A 17,341-nucleotide genomic window follows, 5' to 3' on the forward strand; every position below is an offset into this window, starting at 1 on the left:
CAGATCTCAGATATTTTTCTCCCTCAATTTGAAAGTTTGAAGAAAGACCTCAGCACACTATCCCAGGATATGAAGCAAATTGTAAACAGAATCACAGAGGCAGAAAATAGAGTGTCTGAAGTTGAGGACTTTTTGCACATACATGACTCCATTATTAAAACACAAACGCAGAAAATCCAGATCTTACAAAATAGAATAGAGGACATGGAGGATAGATCCCGCAGAAATAAATTAAAAATAGTGGGATTGTCTGAAGTAGTAGAATTTGCAGATCTGCTGGAATTTGCAACAAGCACCTTGCCTCAAGCTCTGGGAATCTCTATAGATTCCCTCCCCATGGCAGTGGAAAGAGCACACAGAATCGGGACCATAGTGGATAGGGGTGGCGCCAAAATTTCTAAAAGATCTGTCATGATCAGATTCCTGAACTTCCATGACAAAATCAAAGTGCTTCACCATTCAGCAATATCGCAAAATGGTCCCTCTCCATATTAAGGAACACCCCATTTTAATATTTCAAGACTACACAGCTGAAACCTCCAGCAAGAGACGTGAAATGGCCCCACATTGTACTCAGCTCATAAATATGGGAATTAAAACCTCTCTTACATATCCAGAAAAGTTAAGAATCCTTTAGGACTCTAAAACTATAATCTTTAATAATGCTGAAGGCGCTAGAAAATTTATAGAAAGCGTGAAGCTAACTGCCTCTCAGACACATTCTTAAGAATGGGTCGACATACTATTAGATCCTATTAAACTATATAATGGAACTTCAGACTGTTGTTAAAAATTAGCTTTTTAACTTGTGTTAGTTTTTTGTTGTTTTTATTCTCTCCTCTCCCCCTCTCTTCTGCTCCCTCCGCCTGCCAGATATAAAAGAATGGTGTAATGAGGGATGCAATTAAATTTCTATTATGGAATGTCGGTGGAATAACCTCCCCGATTAAAAGAAAACGTATTATTCAATATCTTAAAAAGTCCACCCTAGATATTGTATTTCTTCAGGAAACACACCTGAATAGGATGGAGTCGGAAAAATTAACCTGTGGCTGGGTGGGGGAGATAACCTACACACCGGCAGTCTATAGGAAAAGGGGGGTGGCCTGCCTATCCCATAAAAATTTAGATTATCAAATTATATCTCAATTGGCTGATGAAGAGGGCAGATTTGTCATCCTAGAAATTAAGATTCAGGGTATTCTTTTTGTTCTTTGCAACTTATTTGCACCTAATGAATATTACTCAGAATGTAGGTGGTGACTACAATGCATACTTTAAACCTATGTTAGATAAACTAAATCCTAAAATTCAGAGGAAGTGTAACAAGGAAGCCAAGCTTCTTGACAGCTTAAATCTTACAAAATCCAGACTCAAGAACTTCCACCTGTGAGTCCATGGCACACAAATTATTTTTGAGAATTCACATGTTCCTGGTCAGTGAGGCCTTGCTGGGATCAGAGCTTGAGACTGGAATTTGAAGACATTATAATGTCGGACCATGCAATAGTCTCTCTTTCTCTGAAACTAAAAAATGATAAAAAATAAAAAAAAAAATCTTCCTACATTCTTTCTCCAGAATATTGAATTTAGGAACTGGTTGGTGGCTCAATGGGGGAATTTAGTAAATTCAATGCTTCTTATATACACACAACAGACTTTTTTTTCTTAGAGGGGTGATCAAGGCTTACATGATTAAAAGGAAGAAAGTATTAAGAGCTAGAGAAAACCAATTAGCTAATCAGCTTAAAAATAAATATATAGCAGCTATTAAAGTAAAAGAGGTAAGATATTCAACCCCTTTTGACATTCAAAACAGTTCTTCACTCATTTTCAGAAGATATATTCAGCAGATCCTATAAACAAAAAGAGTAAACAAGAATTCTGGGACAAGATTGAAGTACCAAAAATCTCTATAGAACAGCTCAACATTTTTAACAATTCTATAACCTTAGAAGAAGTCAAAGATGCTATTAATAGGTCTGCCAATGGCAAATCACCTGGCCCCGATCAGATTCCTAGTGAATTCTATAAGATTCTAACGGAGCAGATCTCTCCCACTCTTTGTGTACTATTTAATGACTATTTTTCTCAAAATAAGAAACCCTTGGCATAGTTTGCGGCATCAAACATTACACTTATTTCTTTCCTAAGATATGGTGAGTCCACAGAATCATCAATTACTAGTGGGAATATCACTCCTGGCCAGCAGGAGGAGGCAAAGAGCACTACAGCTGCTATATATGTCACTTCCCTTACCCATAACCTCCAGTCATTCTCTTTGTCTGCGGTGCAAGGAGGAGGTGAAGTTTTGGTGTCTGATCTACAATCAAGATTTTTTTATTTTAAAGCAGAGTAGGTTTGCTCTGATCTTTCTAAAGGGTCTAGCCTTAGCCCATGTCAGTCTCTTCAGTAGGGCAATGGTGGCTTTTAAGCAATTGGGAACTTGTGGGGTACAATCCTCACTACGTTTCCCCAAAACATTTTGCTGCCCTATTAGATAGCCTGAGTAAGTTTACTCAGTCTTTCTATATTTCCACAGGTCCATGTGAGGGATGGCATCCTCTCAAACCAGATGAGCTGTCCTGCTGCCGGACAGATGAATATTAAGGTAAGTGCCAGTTATATTTTTCTATGTAGCAGGGAAAATTTGGCACTTATTTATCTGAAACGCTGCAGGGGGACGTTTTTTATTATTCCTGTCAGGGTGCAGGTTTTTATGGCAGTTTTTGCAGGCACTCTTAGATTGAGGAGTTATTTATTTTATTGATGGCTCAGTAAGGATCGATTTTTAGTAACAGATTATGTACTTTTTTGGGGTGCGGTTTATTGTTTGTTTTTAAGCCTGTTTTCAAGAAAGTTTGTTTTGTTTTTTATTTTTTATTTTTGTTTTTTTAAAAAGGCGTTTTTGTTTGCTGTAGGACCGCCCTTTTTAGGGAGGTTCTGTTTCTTTGATGTCAGAGTTTTTTTGGCGCTTTTTTTCACTTCCTGTAACAATGAGGTGCGCATATTTCTGATGCTCTGCTTTTTAGAAGGCCTCTTGCTGTTTTTGCTTCTCTAGAAAATCCGGATTGTAAACGGGATCGTTTTTTTTCCTCAGTTTGGTGCGGGTTGTAGGACAGGTAGGGCACCTCAGTAATTCTGCTGAAGTGTAGAGTGTTACCTGGGGTATGCTTTCTTGATTTGGTAAATTTAAAGGGAACATTTATTTAAGAAGGTTTTTTCTTTATTTTATTTTTATTATATCCTTTGTTAAAAGATAAAAAAAAAAGTTAGATTTTTTTATGTGCTTCTTTTTTTTGTATTATGGTTCAGGAGGCTGTGCAGGATGTTACCTGTAGCTTATGTTTTGATGCCCAGGTGGAACCCCCATTACCTTTTTGTTCTTCATGTATTGAAAGAACTTTAGCTTATAAAAATAGATTTTTCTATTCTGAGCCATCATTATCTAAGGCGGATGCTGTTCAGGAGCCTCCTGTTTCAGATGTGCCGCAGCTTTCTCCTCAAGCACCCCAATCCTATTCATCTGCACATGCAGTGCCCTGCGTTTCCTCTCATGCTCCGTCTGGAGTTACTTTGCAAGATATTGCTGCCCGGATATCTTCTGCGGGTATCTGAGGCACTGTCTGCTTTTCCCATGCTGCAGGGAAAACGCAAAAGGAATTTTAGAGAAACAGTAAGTAAGGTTTCTTATCCTGAGGTGGATAATCAAAGTCTTTCCTCTCAGAAGTCTGATTTTTGTGCATCTGAGGGTGAAATTTCTGATTCAGGCAGTATAATTCCTTCTACTGATGCTGAAGTTGTGTCCTTCAGATTTAAGCTGGAACACCTCCGCTTGTTACTTAAGGAGGTTTTGGCTACCTTAGATGACTCCAATACTACTATCGTTGTTAACCCTAAGAAGTCTAGTAAGCTGAACAAGTATTTTGATGTTCCCTCTGCGGTGGAGGTTTTTCCGATTCCAGACCGTGCTTCTGAGAATATTGCACGGTAGTGGGAGAGACCTGGTATTCCTTTTTCTCCATCTCCTATTATTAAAGAAAATGTATGTTCACCAAAGTCTTCAATGGCAGCCTGCGGAGTGTATTGCTACTGTTACCAGCACTACAACTTACTGGTTTGATGCTTTGTCTGATTCTATTCAGACAGATACTCCTCTTGAGGAGATCCAGGACAGGATTAAGGCTCTTAAGGTTAGCAATTCCTTTATTTCAGATGCTTCCTTACAGGTCTTTAAACTGGGAGCAAAAATGTCTGGTTTTGTGGTTCTAGCTCGCAAAGCCCTTTGGTTAAAATCTTGGTCTGCGGATGTTTCTTCTAAATCTAAGTTATTAGCTATTCCCTACAAGAGTAAGAGCTTGTTTGGCTGAAATTTTTTCAGATTTCACAGGAGGAAAGGGATCATTTCTTCCTCAGGATAAGGAGAATAAGCAGAAAGGGAGTAATTTTCGTTCCTTTCGTAAATTTAGAGGTAAACCCTCCGCTTCCTCTTCCACGCAGGAAACTATTCAAGTCTTCCTGGAAGTCTGGTCAGTCTTGGAACAAGGGGAAACAGTTTAAGAAGCCTGCGGCTGACTCCAAGTCAGCATGAAGGGTCGGCCCCCGATCCAGGAACGGATCTAGTAGGGGGCAGGCTTTCTAAATTTGCTCAGGCTTGGATATGAGATGTCCCAGACCTGTGGGCCGTGGAAATTGTATCTCAGGAGTATAAGATAGAATTCAAGACTTTTCCTCCCAGAGGTAGGTTTCTTCTTTCAATATTATCTGTAGTCCAGATAAAGAGAGAGGCGTTCTTAAATTGTATCAAGGATCTTTTTGCCCTGGGAGTTATAGTTCCAGTTCCTCAGCAGGAACAGGGCCTGGGATTGTATTCAAATCTGTTTGTGGTTTCCAAGAAAGAGGGGACTTTTAGACCTATTTTAGACCTAATGTGTTTAAACAAGTTCCTCAGTGTTCCGTCCTTCAAGATGGAGACTATACGTTCCAGTCTTCCTTTGATTCAAGAGGCTCAGTTTATGACAACCATAGACTTAAAGGATGCGTGCCTTCATGTTCCCATTCACCGGTATCATCACAAGTTTCTAAGGTTTGCTTTCTTAGACAATCATTTCCAGTTTGTGGCTCTTCCTTTCGGGCCTTGCCACAACTCCCAGAATTTTCTCAAAAGTCCTGGGGGCTCTTTTGGCAGTGATCCGGTCTTGGGGCATTGCTGTTGCGCCTTATCTGGAGGATATTCTGGTTCAGGCGCCGTATTTTCAACAAGCAAACTCTCATACGGAGATCTTGTTGTCTTTTCTTCGCTCCCACGGCTGGAGGGTAAATCTGGGAAAGAGTTCTCTGATTCCAGCCACAAGAGTAGTGTTTTTAGGGACCATAATAGACTGCCTACTAATTAAGATATTTCTGGCAGAGGTCAAAAAAACAAAGATCTTCAACTCTTGTCTTGTCCTTTAGTCCTCTCCTCGGCCGTCAGTGGCTCTATGTAAGGAGGTAATTGGTCTGATGGTAGCTTCCATGAACATCATTCTGTTTGCTTGGTTCCATCTCAGACCTCTGCAGTTATGCATGTTAAGGCAATGGAACAGGGGCTATGCGGATCTGTCTCCGCAAATAGTTCTGGATCAGGCGACAAGGGACTCTCTTCTGTGGTGGTTGTCTCAGGATCACCTCTCCCAGGGAACTTGCTTTTGCAGACCTTCCTGGGTGATTGTGACCATGCATGCTAGCCTTCTAGGTTGGGAAGCAATTTGGGGGTCATTGAAGATTTAGGGTCTTTGGACTCGTGATTTTCAATGCTCTACTGGCCGGGCCTCAGCTTGCCTTAGCCCGGTTTATCAGGTTCCAGTCGGACAACTTCACTTCGGTGGCGTACATCAACCACCAGGGGGGAACTTGGAATTACTTAGCCATGTCAGAGATGGCCTGGTTAATCTAGTGGGGGGAGTCTCACAACTTGTCTTTCTGCGATCCACATCCCAGGAGTGGACAATTGGGAGGCAGATTTTCTGAGCCGACATACCTTTCATCCGGGGGAGTGGGAACTCCATCCGGAAGTATTTTCCAGTTAAATCCTCAATTGGGGGCAGCCAGAACTGGATCTCATGGCTTCTCGGCATAATGCTAAGCTTCTGAGGTACGGCTCAAGGTCAAGGGATCCACAGGCTTTCTTGATAGATGCGCTGGCGGTTCCTTGGAATTTCAGTCTAGCATACAAATTTCCTCCTTTCGCTCTCCTACCAAGAGTCATTGCAGATCTAGTGGAAATGTCATCTCTACCTCCGTGGAGACTCCCTCTGAGGAAGGACCTTCTACGTCCGGGTCCTTTCCTTCATCCAAATCTCGTTTCTCTGAAGCTGACTGCTTGGAGATTGAACGCTTGATTTTATCTAAGCATGGGTTTTCAGAGTCGGTCATTGAGACCATGATTCAGGCTCGTAAGCCTGTGACAAGAAAGATTTATTATAAGATATGGCGTAAATATCTGTATTGGTGTGAATCCAGAGGCTACTCTTGGAGTAGTCAGGATTTCTAGGATTTTGTCTTTTCTCCAGGAGGGTCTGGAGAAGGGTTTGTCAGCTAGTACTCTGAAAGGTCAGATTTCTGCGTTGTCTATTTTGTTGCATAAGCGTTTGGCGGATGTGCCAGATGTGCAATCTTTTTGTCAGGCTTTGGTAAGGATTAGGCCTGTGTTTAAGCCTGTTACTCCTCCCTGGAGTCTTAACCTTGTTCTTAGAGTTTTACAGCGGGCTCTGTTTGAACCTATGCATTCCTTAGATATCAAGATGTTATCTTGGAAGGTTTTGTTTCTTGTTGCTATTTCTTCTGCTCGAAGAGTTTTGGAACTCTCAGCTCTGCAGTTTGATTCCCCTTATCTTATTTTTCATTCTGATAAGGTGGTTTTATGTACTAACGCCTAGATTTAGAGTTCTGCGTTAGCCGTCAAAACCAGCGTTAAGGGGTCCTAACGCTTGTTTTGGCCGTCCGCTGGTATTTAGAGTCAGTCAGGAAAGGGTCTAATGCTCACTTTCAAGCCGCGACTTTTCCATACCGCAGATACCCTTACGCCAATTGCGTATCCTATCTTTTCAATGGGATCTTTCTAACGCTGGTATTTAGAGTCTTGGCTGAAGTGAGCGTTAGAACTCAAACGACAAAACTCCAGCCGCAGAAAAAAGTCAGAAGTTAAGAGCTTTATGGGCTAACGCCGGTTCATAAAGCTCTTAACTACTGTGCTCTAAAGTACACTAACACCCATAAACTACCTATGCACCCCTAAACCGAGGTCCCCCCACATCGCCGACACTATAATTAATTTTTTTAACCCCTAATCTGCCGATCGCACACCGCCGAAACCTACATTATCCCTATGTACCCCTAATCTGCTGCCCCTAACATCGCTGACACCTACTTAATATTTATTAACCCCTATTCTGCCCCCCCAACGTCTCCGCTACCTAACTACACTTATTAACCCCTAATCTGCTTACCGGACCTCGCCGCTACTCTAATAAATGTATTAACCCCTAAAGCTAAGTCTAACCATAACCCTAACACCCCCCTAAATTAAATATAATTTAAATCTAACGAAATAAAATAAATCTTATTAAATAAATTAATCCTATTTAAAGCTAAATACTTACCTGTAAAATAAACCCTAATATAGCTACAATAGCTCCCCCAACATTACAACCCACCACCCACATACCTCTAATCTAACCCAAACCCCCCTTAAAAAATCTAACACTAAGCCCCTTATCTTCACCACGCCGGGTATCACCGATCCGTCCAGAAGAGGGTCCGAAGTCTTCATCCTATCCGGCAAGAAGAGGTCCAGAAGAGGGTCCGAAGTCTTCATCCTATCTGGCAAGAAGAGGACATCCGGACCAGTAGACATGTCCATCCAGGCGGCGTCTTCTATCTTTATCCATCCGACGCGGAGCGGGACCATCTTGAAGCAGCCGACGCGGATCCATCCTCTTCTTCCGGCGACTCCCGACGAATGAAGGTTCCTTTAAATTACGTCATCCAAGATGGCGTCCCTCGAATTCCGATTGGCTGATAGGATTCTATCAGCCAATCAGAATTAAGGTAGGAAAAATCTGATTGGCTGATTGAATCAGCAAATCAGATTCAAGTTCAATCCGATTGGCTGATCCAATCAGCCAATCAGATTGAGCTTGCATTCTATTGGCTGTTCCGTTCAGCCGGTGAAGATAAGGTAGGGAGATCTTCAGGGGCTTAGTGTTAGGTTTTTTTAAGGGGGGTTTGGGTTAGATTAGGGGTATGTGGGTGGTGGGTTGTAATGTTGAGGGGGGTATTGTATGTTTTTTTTAAAATGCAAAAGAGCTAATGACTTTGGGGCATGCCCCGCAAAAGGCCCTTTTAAAGGCTGGTAAGGTAAAAGAGCTGTAAACCTTTTATTTTAGAATAGGGTAGGGCATTTTTTTATTTTGGGGGGCTTTGTTATTTTTTTAGGGGGCTTAGAGTAGGTGTAATTAGTTTAAAATTCTTGTAATCTTTTTATTTTTTGTAATTTAGTGTTGTTTTTTTTTTTGTAATTTAGTTTAGTTGATTTAATTGTAGGTAATTGTAGGTAGTTTAGTTAATTAATTTATTGATAGTGTAGTGTTAGGTTTAATTGTAACTTAGGTTAGGATTTATTTAATAGGTAGCTATTAAATAGTAAATAACTATTTAATAGCTATTGTACCTAGTTAAAATAAATACAAAGTTGCCTGTAAAATAAATATAAATCCTAAAATAGCTACAATATAATTATTCGTTATATTGTAGCTATATTAGGGTTTATTTTACAGGTAAGTATTTAGCTTTAAATAGGGTTAATTTATTTAATAAGATTTATTTTATTTCGTTAGATTTAAATTATATTTAACTTAGGGGGGGTGTTAGGGTTATGGTTAGACTTAGCTTTAGGGGTTAATACATTTATTAGAGTAGCGGCGAGGTCCGGTCGGCAGATTAGGGGTTAATAAGTGTAGGTAGGTAGCGGCGACGTTGGGGGGGGCAGATTAGGGGTTAATAAATATAATATGTTAGGGGCAGCAGATTAGGGGTACATAGCTATAATGTAGGTTGCGGCGGTGTACGGAGCGGCAGATTAGGGGTTAATAATAAAATGCAGGGGTCAGCGATAGCGGGGTCGGCAAATTAGGGGTTAATAAGTGTAAGGTTAGGGGTGTTTAGACTCGGGGTACATGTTAGGGTGTTAGGTGCAGACTTAGAGAGTTTCCCCATAGGAAACAATGTAGCTGCGTTAGGAGCGGAACGCTGCTTTTTTGCAGGTGTTAGGGTTTTTTTCAGCCCAAACTGCCCCATTGTTTCCTATGGGGATATCGTGCACGAGCACGTTTTAGCTGCTTACCGGTACCGTAAGCAACGCTGGTATTGAGGGTTGAAGTGGAGCTAAATTAGGCTCAACACTCCCTTTTTTGAGCCTAACGCAGCCCCTCAGACAACTTTAAATACCAGCGTTGTTTGAAGGGTGCGTTGGGAAAAAAAGCAGCGTTAGCTACGTGGGTCTTTACCGACAAAACTCTAAATCTAGCGGATAGTGTCTCCTTATTCCTTAAAAGCATTATTACAGGCATCAAAAGCATCAATCCTTAAACTTGCACTCCCAAAATTCACTGTATTCAACATTACCCAAGCCTGGCATAGAGTAAATAAAAAATGACAGTTAGATAATGTATGCATAAAATACTTATCCATTATAGGTAACCCGGCTTTTGAACCGGGTCTTCAATCTAATGTCTTCAGGCTCTGGTCTTAGAAAGGTCTAAACTTTATTTATCAATTAATAGATACTCCTTCTTTTACAATACGGTCTTTCGAGGAACTGTTGCTAGAATACTCCTTGAATAGAAAAAACTTTTATGCATATTTACAAATAAGACACTACCTATCCTTTAATAAACTATATTTAAATAATATAGTTTATTATCTTTAAATGTATTTATCTTTAAATAAATCCATGCCCCACTTTATAGATTACTTGTTGCCGCACTCGCTAAGCCTAACCTTCAAAAGTTCTATAATAAATGATTGGCAGATGTAAGAGGTCTTCAGTTTGAAGAGTTCAAACAGAGCTTCTCTTCAATATCTAAGTATACTTGTTTATGCTCATTGAGAGAATCACGTTAGACTTCTGAATAGATCACCCCAAATATTATGTCTAAATGGTCTAACCAGCAATTTAACCACTGCACTAGGTGATCGGCGCCTAACGCAGATATTATTCATGTCTTTTGGTCCTGCCCAAAATTACAAAAAGTTATGGTATAAGGTTGCTTATTGGCTGAATAAATTTCTTACGAAAAAAAGATCAAATTAAGTCCTAGACAAATATTTTTTCTGACTAAGCCGCCCCCCCCTTCAAAATAAGCATTTTACCAATAGGACAATAATGATTGCTAGGCATGCCATCCTTAAATCATGGAAACATAAGGGCTCCCCGTCTATATCAGCTTTTAGCCAAAATATGCGATATCAAATGATCATTGATCCGCATGATCCTCTGATCTTTATGGAAAATAAGATAAAGGCTTTTTTGGCTAAATGGGACAAGGTGATTCTGTCATTGCCTATAGAAACTCAGTTACATATAATTTTTCTGTTTCGTAATTCATGCTTTTTTTTTTTGCAACTAATTCAATCTGATACCTTTCCAGTCTACTGGAGAGAAAAATTTTAAGAGGAGTGAATATTTTTTTTTTCTTTTCTTTGTGTGTTGTGTTTTCTGTTTTATTTAATTTAAAATACCTCAACAGTGAATTCTGGTTTAAGGAGTAAAATGTTATATTTATGCATATAATTTAGACTACTCATCTTTTTTCTTTGTATCTCAGCCAAACAAGTATTTGTCTGACCTATACTGTATTTATATTATGGTCCAAGAAGGACCTGGGTGATTTGTATTGTTTCTGTACATTGTTACGAATATGCCATGATTTGTTTGTTTTGACTTATCCAAGACACCCTGCGAGGAGCATTGAAAATGCGAATTGTTTAATCTGTCTACACTGTTGGATTATAAAGATTAAAAAAAAAATTTTTTTAGATACTTTATAAATTAAAGATCTTAAAGTTGATGGGGATAAGCCTGTTAATCGTTTAGATACTGTTTTTAAGCCTATGGCTAAATCACCAAATATATTTCCTATCCCTGATGCGGTCTCTAAAATTATTTCCAGAGATTGGGCTAGCCCAGGTATTCCTTTTAATCCTTCTGCAAGGTATAAGGAAATGTATCCGTTACCAGTTTTTAATATTGAACTTTCAAAGGATTCCTAAATAATAAAGCACATTAAATAATAGAAGTAAATTGGAAAGTTGTTTAAAAAATTGGGTTTTCTGTCCTTTTAAAGTCTTGGCCTGCTGATATAGTTTCTAAATCGAGACTTTTGGTTCTGGTTTTGGATTCTATTATCTCTACTGTCACTTGAGGTAAATCTAAAGCTACTAATCACTTTCAACCCTTTCGTTAGAACAGGGCACAGAAATCTGATTCCTCCTCTCAGATAAAGGTTCCTCTGGTTCCGTCTGGAAGTTCTAATTGGAAGAAGTCTAAGCAGTACAAGAATCTAATCCCTCATCCAAGTCTGCATGAATGTGCGACCCCCTTTCCTAGGCAGGTCAGTTATTGTCTCATTTCTGAAGTAGAGAGAGATCAGATTGCCTCTTGGTTGAAACATAAACTTCCCAGGTACTGTGTGAGGTCCAGGGATCCTCACAGAGCGTTTGTGTATGCTCTGTTAGTTCCATGGTCTTTTTGACTAGCTTATGTTTTTCCACCCCTAGTTCTTCTTCCCAGAGTGATTGCCAAAATCAGACAAGAAAATACATCCGTGATTCTAATTGCTCTGGCTTGGTCTAGCAGGGTTTGGTATGCAGATCTGGTTCAGATGTCTAGTTGCCCTTCTTGGCCACTTCTGCATCCAGAACTCCTATCTCAAGGTCCATTTTTCCATCTGGATCTGAAATCTCTATGTTCTCTGATTCTGTAATTAAGACTCTCATACAGGCTTGTTAGCCTGTGAACAGGAAATTTTATCATAAGGTTTGGAGGACATTTATTTTTTTGGTGTTTGGATCATGTTTTTTCGTTGCATAATTTTAGAATTCCTAGGATTCTGCCATTTTTGCAAGATGGTTTGGATAAGGGTTTATGCACCAATTCTTTGAAGGTCAGATTTCAGCTTCTTCAGTTCTATTCCACAAGAAGATTGCTAATCTTTTTTTTGCAGACTCCTCCTTTTGAGCCTATGCATAAAGTGGATATTAAGCTTCTTTCTTGGAAGATTTTATTCCTTTTGACTATTTCTGCTCTTTCATGGGATCTTCCTTATATTATTTTTCATCAGTATAAGGCAGTCCTCAAACCAAATTAGATTTCTTGCCTAAGGTTGTGTCTTCTGACAATATCAGTCGGGAAGTTGTTGTCCCTGCTTTGCATAACTTGGATGTTGTTAGAGCGTTAATTTATTATGTTGATGCTACTAAGGATTTCAGACAAACTTCGTTTTTTCGTTCACTTTTCTGGTTCCAAGAAAAGGCAAAAAGTTTCTGCTGTTTTTGGCTTCTTGGTTGAAACTTCTGATCTATAAAGGCTTACTTGGAGGCAAGTCAGCCTCCACCTTAACGGTTTACTGCTCATTCTACTAGATCAGTTGCCACTTCTGGGACTTTTAAGAATGAGTCTTCAGTTGACCAAATTTGCAAGGCAGCTACTTTTACTAAATCTACTATTTTTATGTTTTTGCTTCTTCTGAGGCAGCCTTTGGTAGGAAAGTCTTTCAGGCAGTTGGCTCAGTTTGAATTATTTTTTCCTGTTTCCATTAAATTTAATTGCATTAATAAGTTATGCCCTTTTTGGGTTCTTTTGAGGTTGTGATTTAGTTTTTCAGTGAAAAAATGTTTTTTTTAAATCCTAGCCTTAATGTTTCATTACTCGTTGGTCACAGCTTGGGTATTAGTTCCCAGGAGTAATGGATTGTGGACTCTCACCACCATGAAATAAATTAATTTATCAGGTAAGAATAAATTAATTTTTTTTTACATTTAATCACTCCAAAAACAATCAAATTATTCAAATATTTAGATTTTTCCATCATCAAGGGTTTCCACAAAATTAGGGCATATTGTTTGTATTAAAGATGCTCATTTTACAGGTAATATTGTGTCCACTTTTTATTTTTTAATCTTGAACACCCCCTCTCCCAACATGTACGTCTGTAACCTCATGTTTCTCTTGTTGAAGGTGTGAGTTGGTGATTGTGTGGAAAATTAATGTGAATGAGGAAGGTGCTGTGATTCCAGTCTTTGATCTATTAAACAAAATCCCAGAGCAAGGTAAGTACGCATTTATTAGTACAACTATAGCTTTATGGACAATCAGATTATAATTGTTTTAGAAAAGTCACACAGATCTTGCATATACTCATTATCATCACAAATAAAGAGCATTGAAAAACAAAACTTTTCATGAGAAACTGGTGTGACCAAAGATAATGTGTAAAACAGAATTTAGGGATTTGGGTTTTCTGGATAAAGACGACCAATAAGAAAATAAATATGTCTGAAGTTACTGGGTGGGCAGTAGTCACTCGCTTGTACAACTGCCAAGTTAAATATATTATTTGGCCAGAAAATAGCCCCTGGTGTTCATCAGACTTACTAAAGAATAACGATCATCTGACAGTTCCTCATTTTATTGTAAATCAAAACTTTTTCCATGAGCGCATAGGCACCAGGAATGTAATATGCGCAGCTCTGAAACGGAACTGTTAGGTGAGTGCTGTAAAAGGGCAAATTGTATTGTAACCAAAGTCTCTCTATTTTTACCACTCATATTTAAAGGGACAGTCTATTTGAAAATGTTTATTGTTTTAAAGGATAATCCCTTTATTACCCATTCCCCAGTTTTACATAACCAACACGGTTTTATTAATTTACTTTTTACCTCTGTAATTACCTTGTATCTAAGCCTCTGCAGACTTCCCACTTATTTCAGTTCTATTGAAGGACTTGCATTTTAGCCCACCGGTGCTGACTCATAAGTAACTCAAAAGGAGTGAGCACAATGTTATCTATATGGTACACATGAACTAGCGCGGTCTAGTTGTGAAGAACTGCCAAAATGCACTGAGATAAGGCCATGTTTTCCTGGACGCTTATAAGTCACACATGCTGCAGGGTGTGCAGGGAGGAACATGTATTGTGTTTCTGTACAGCACTATTTATAGGCACTATTCATATTCCTCCCTGCACACCCTGCAGCATGTGTAACTTATAAGTGTCAAGAAAACATAGCTGAGGTGGCAACTAGTAGTAGACTTTTGTGAAGTATAATGTGTGCATCGCCTTCACATACATTTTATTTCATTATTCAGATAGAGAACACAATTTTAACCCCTTAACGACCGAGGACGTGCCAAGCACGTCCTTCAAAAAACAGTTGTTAACGACCAAGGACGTGCCTGGCATATCCTCTTGAGTATCAAGCGCTGGAAGCGATCGTGATCACTTCCCGCCGCTTTCAGGCTTTGCTAAGCAACCGATGCAGAGAGGACCAGCTTTACCTTAGATAAGATGTATATATCTAACAGTATACTTCTTCTGCAGCTTTACCTTAGATAAGATGTATATATCTAACAGTATACTTACATCTGTAGCTTTACCTTAGATAAGATGTATATATCTAACAGTATACTTACATCTGCAGCTTTACCTTAGATAAGATGCATATATCTAACAGTATATTTTCTTCATAAATGGAAAGAGTCCACAGTTGCATTCATTACTTTTGGGAAATTAGAACCTGGCCACCAGGGGGAAGCAAAGACACCCCAGCCAGAGTCTGGAGATGCAGGGGGAATCTTTCTGCAAAACCATCCCAACTCATTAACAACTCCACCAGCAATCAGCGTTGAGAGAAGCAGGCAGCGAAACTCATCAAGTCCATGGCAGAGGCGACACTACAGTCTGTCACACTTGTAGATTCCGGTAAGATTGTTTCATTTCACTTTCTCATGATTGTAATGTATTACAGATGTTTTCCCGAGATGCTAACACCTTGCGGGACTAACTTTAATTCAGGGTCTCAGTGAGGCTCCTTTTGTATCTTGGAATCAAGGGTTAATATCTCCTAAGGGGGGTTATTGAACAGGTGTGGGGGGTTTAATCATGTTTATTATGTGATATGACCTGCTTATGTGTAGTGTTACTTTGGCTTGAGGCCTTGGAAGTGACGCGGCCTTAGCGGTCGGGCGCGCTTTTTTTGGACGATACGGCCTACCTTGTGAACGGGTGTGGTCACTTTTTTGCCTCTCCAGTTCCGCATTCCTGACCCTGTGGTGATGGAAAGATTCTGGCCCTCTGGTGTCTGGTGCTAGGAGGTAGTGAGTGCCCCAGCCATTGGGGGAGTAAGGTGCCATTTAGATTTATTTGTCTAATTTAGTCCAGACTTTTTGTATTCATTCCAGTTATGGAGGACTCTGATGTTGAAATTAAAGTGGTCTCTGCTTCTTGTGACGAATACAAACTGGCCCAGATGACGCATGACAGTCAGTTATGTTCCGAAGGCCGTTCTAGTGGGACCAATTCCTTGGGACCGGGGAATCAAGGGGTTGCTGAGCCATCCGCCTCTGGGGGTTCTGTCCCTCGAGTGGCAAGTTCCCTACTACTTACTGTTGCTACACGTGCAGATGACCCAGATTATGCTTATACTTCCCTGCAGGGTGGTTTGTTGTGGCACGTTTCCGTATTCAAATTCTTATGGCGTTGGCACATCTGCAGCTTTCAGATGTCTGCTTAAGATTATGTTCGTGTTCCGTCAACTCGGGTTCCCTAGGCATGGGGTGGCCCGTTCAGTTATCCGGGGGAGCGACTGGTCCTGAGGCTCCGGTGGAGGTGTGCTGTGCTTTTCGGTACAGACTCGCGCGCCTTTGTGTTCTGCTACGGCACATTCTGGCGTTGTTGGAGGATATAGAGGTTCTGGGTCTTCTCCGAATAACTCTCAGAATTAATTATAAGGGGATGAAGTAATCTTCTTATAGTCCGATTTGAGTATTTTTTCCTATCTGAGCTTAGGCAGGCAGGGTTCCGTTGGGCTAGTCCTGCGCGTGTGCCTGTTTTTCATTGGATGTTAACCTACGGGTTGCCTTTTCTTTCTTTTTAATCCGGTTAGGATGATTTTTGTTTTATATTCCTTCGGGAATTTTCCTTCTGGAATCGATACTCACGTTTTCGTGATCACACTGGTTACTTCTAGTAAGTTGTTCTGGGGACACGTTAAGTCCGCTATCGTTTATTCTCCCTCCCTGGGAGTGATTAATTCTGCCTTGCAAGTAGGGGCTGAGGTTCAGCTCCTTATGCCTTGAGGCCTAATTCGGTCACATGGCACCTGTCTGGTCCGATTTTGGAGCCGAGTGCTTGCATTTGTTTATTATCTTGTTTTTACAAGTTTCAACTAAGCATTCTGAGAAGATCTGTGGGGCATGGGAGACCGGTTCAGTCCGCATCGGCCTTCGAGATGGTCTGGGACTTGGAGTTTCAGTCCGTCACACTCCGTAGGTTCAGATTCTTCGGGATTTGACTGTTTTTTCCTTCCCCGCGTGGCTTGAGGATGGAGGTTTTGAGCCTCTTTGCCACTGTTTTGGGCGGTCTTGCCTTTCCAGGGCTGTTGGACTTGTTCCTATTTTGGGGGACGAGATCTCTGGTCTTGGTATTTTTTCTCCTTAGTGGTTGAGCCCGTCATATGGGAGGGCCTTGCGGTTTCCTATACTGGGAGTTAGAAATTCCTTATTGGAATAATGGGCTATTTTACTTATCCTAGCTATATCTAAGGGTTGTTTCTGGGTTTGGGATGCTATGCAATCTCTTCCCTGGATGTTGTCCTCTGGTTTTGTACTTTGAGATTATGAGGCCTAGCCTTATTGATTCGCTATTCAGGTGACTTTGTCCCTGATGTTTTACCTCAGTTATGGAAGTGTGGGTATTGTGCACCTGTTGAGCTTAGAATCTTTTCGGGTCTGGGTGCCCTATTGCTCCTTGGAGTTGGACATCTGTAAGGGTTATCTCTTCCCCCTTTGGTTGGGATTTTTTGTGTGAGTCTTTGACCCATTGTCCGGGTTAGTCTTCATCCCGGTGTAGTCTGTTTTTATCTTCAGACGGGGTATGGTGTTTCCTGGGGTAGTGATTGTCTAAACAATTCTAGGGCTCGGGCTTCCTTTTAGATGTCAGGTTCGGAATAAGAAGCTTAATCTCCAGGGAAAGTAAGTTATGTTTTATGGTCTTGCTAGTTGTCCTACTAGCAGCTGAGCTA

General features: G+C 40.3%; 1 protein-coding gene across 1 annotated transcript in view; it reads left to right on the forward strand.

Moving 5' to 3' along the window:
- Positions 1–17,341, forward strand: part of LOC128636403 (centromere protein P-like) — a 58,456-nt gene that overhangs the window by 38,929 nt on the left and 2,186 nt on the right. The window contains exon 3 of the mRNA XM_053689422.1: positions 13,277–13,368. Within this exon, the coding sequence (XP_053545397.1) occupies positions 13,277–13,368 (92 nt within the window). The remainder of the gene's footprint in view (positions 1–13,276; positions 13,369–17,341) is intronic.

This window comes from Bombina bombina, chromosome 7 (assembly GCF_027579735.1).
Source record: "Bombina bombina isolate aBomBom1 chromosome 7, aBomBom1.pri, whole genome shotgun sequence".
NCBI lineage: Eukaryota > Metazoa > Chordata > Amphibia > Anura > Bombinatoridae > Bombina > Bombina bombina.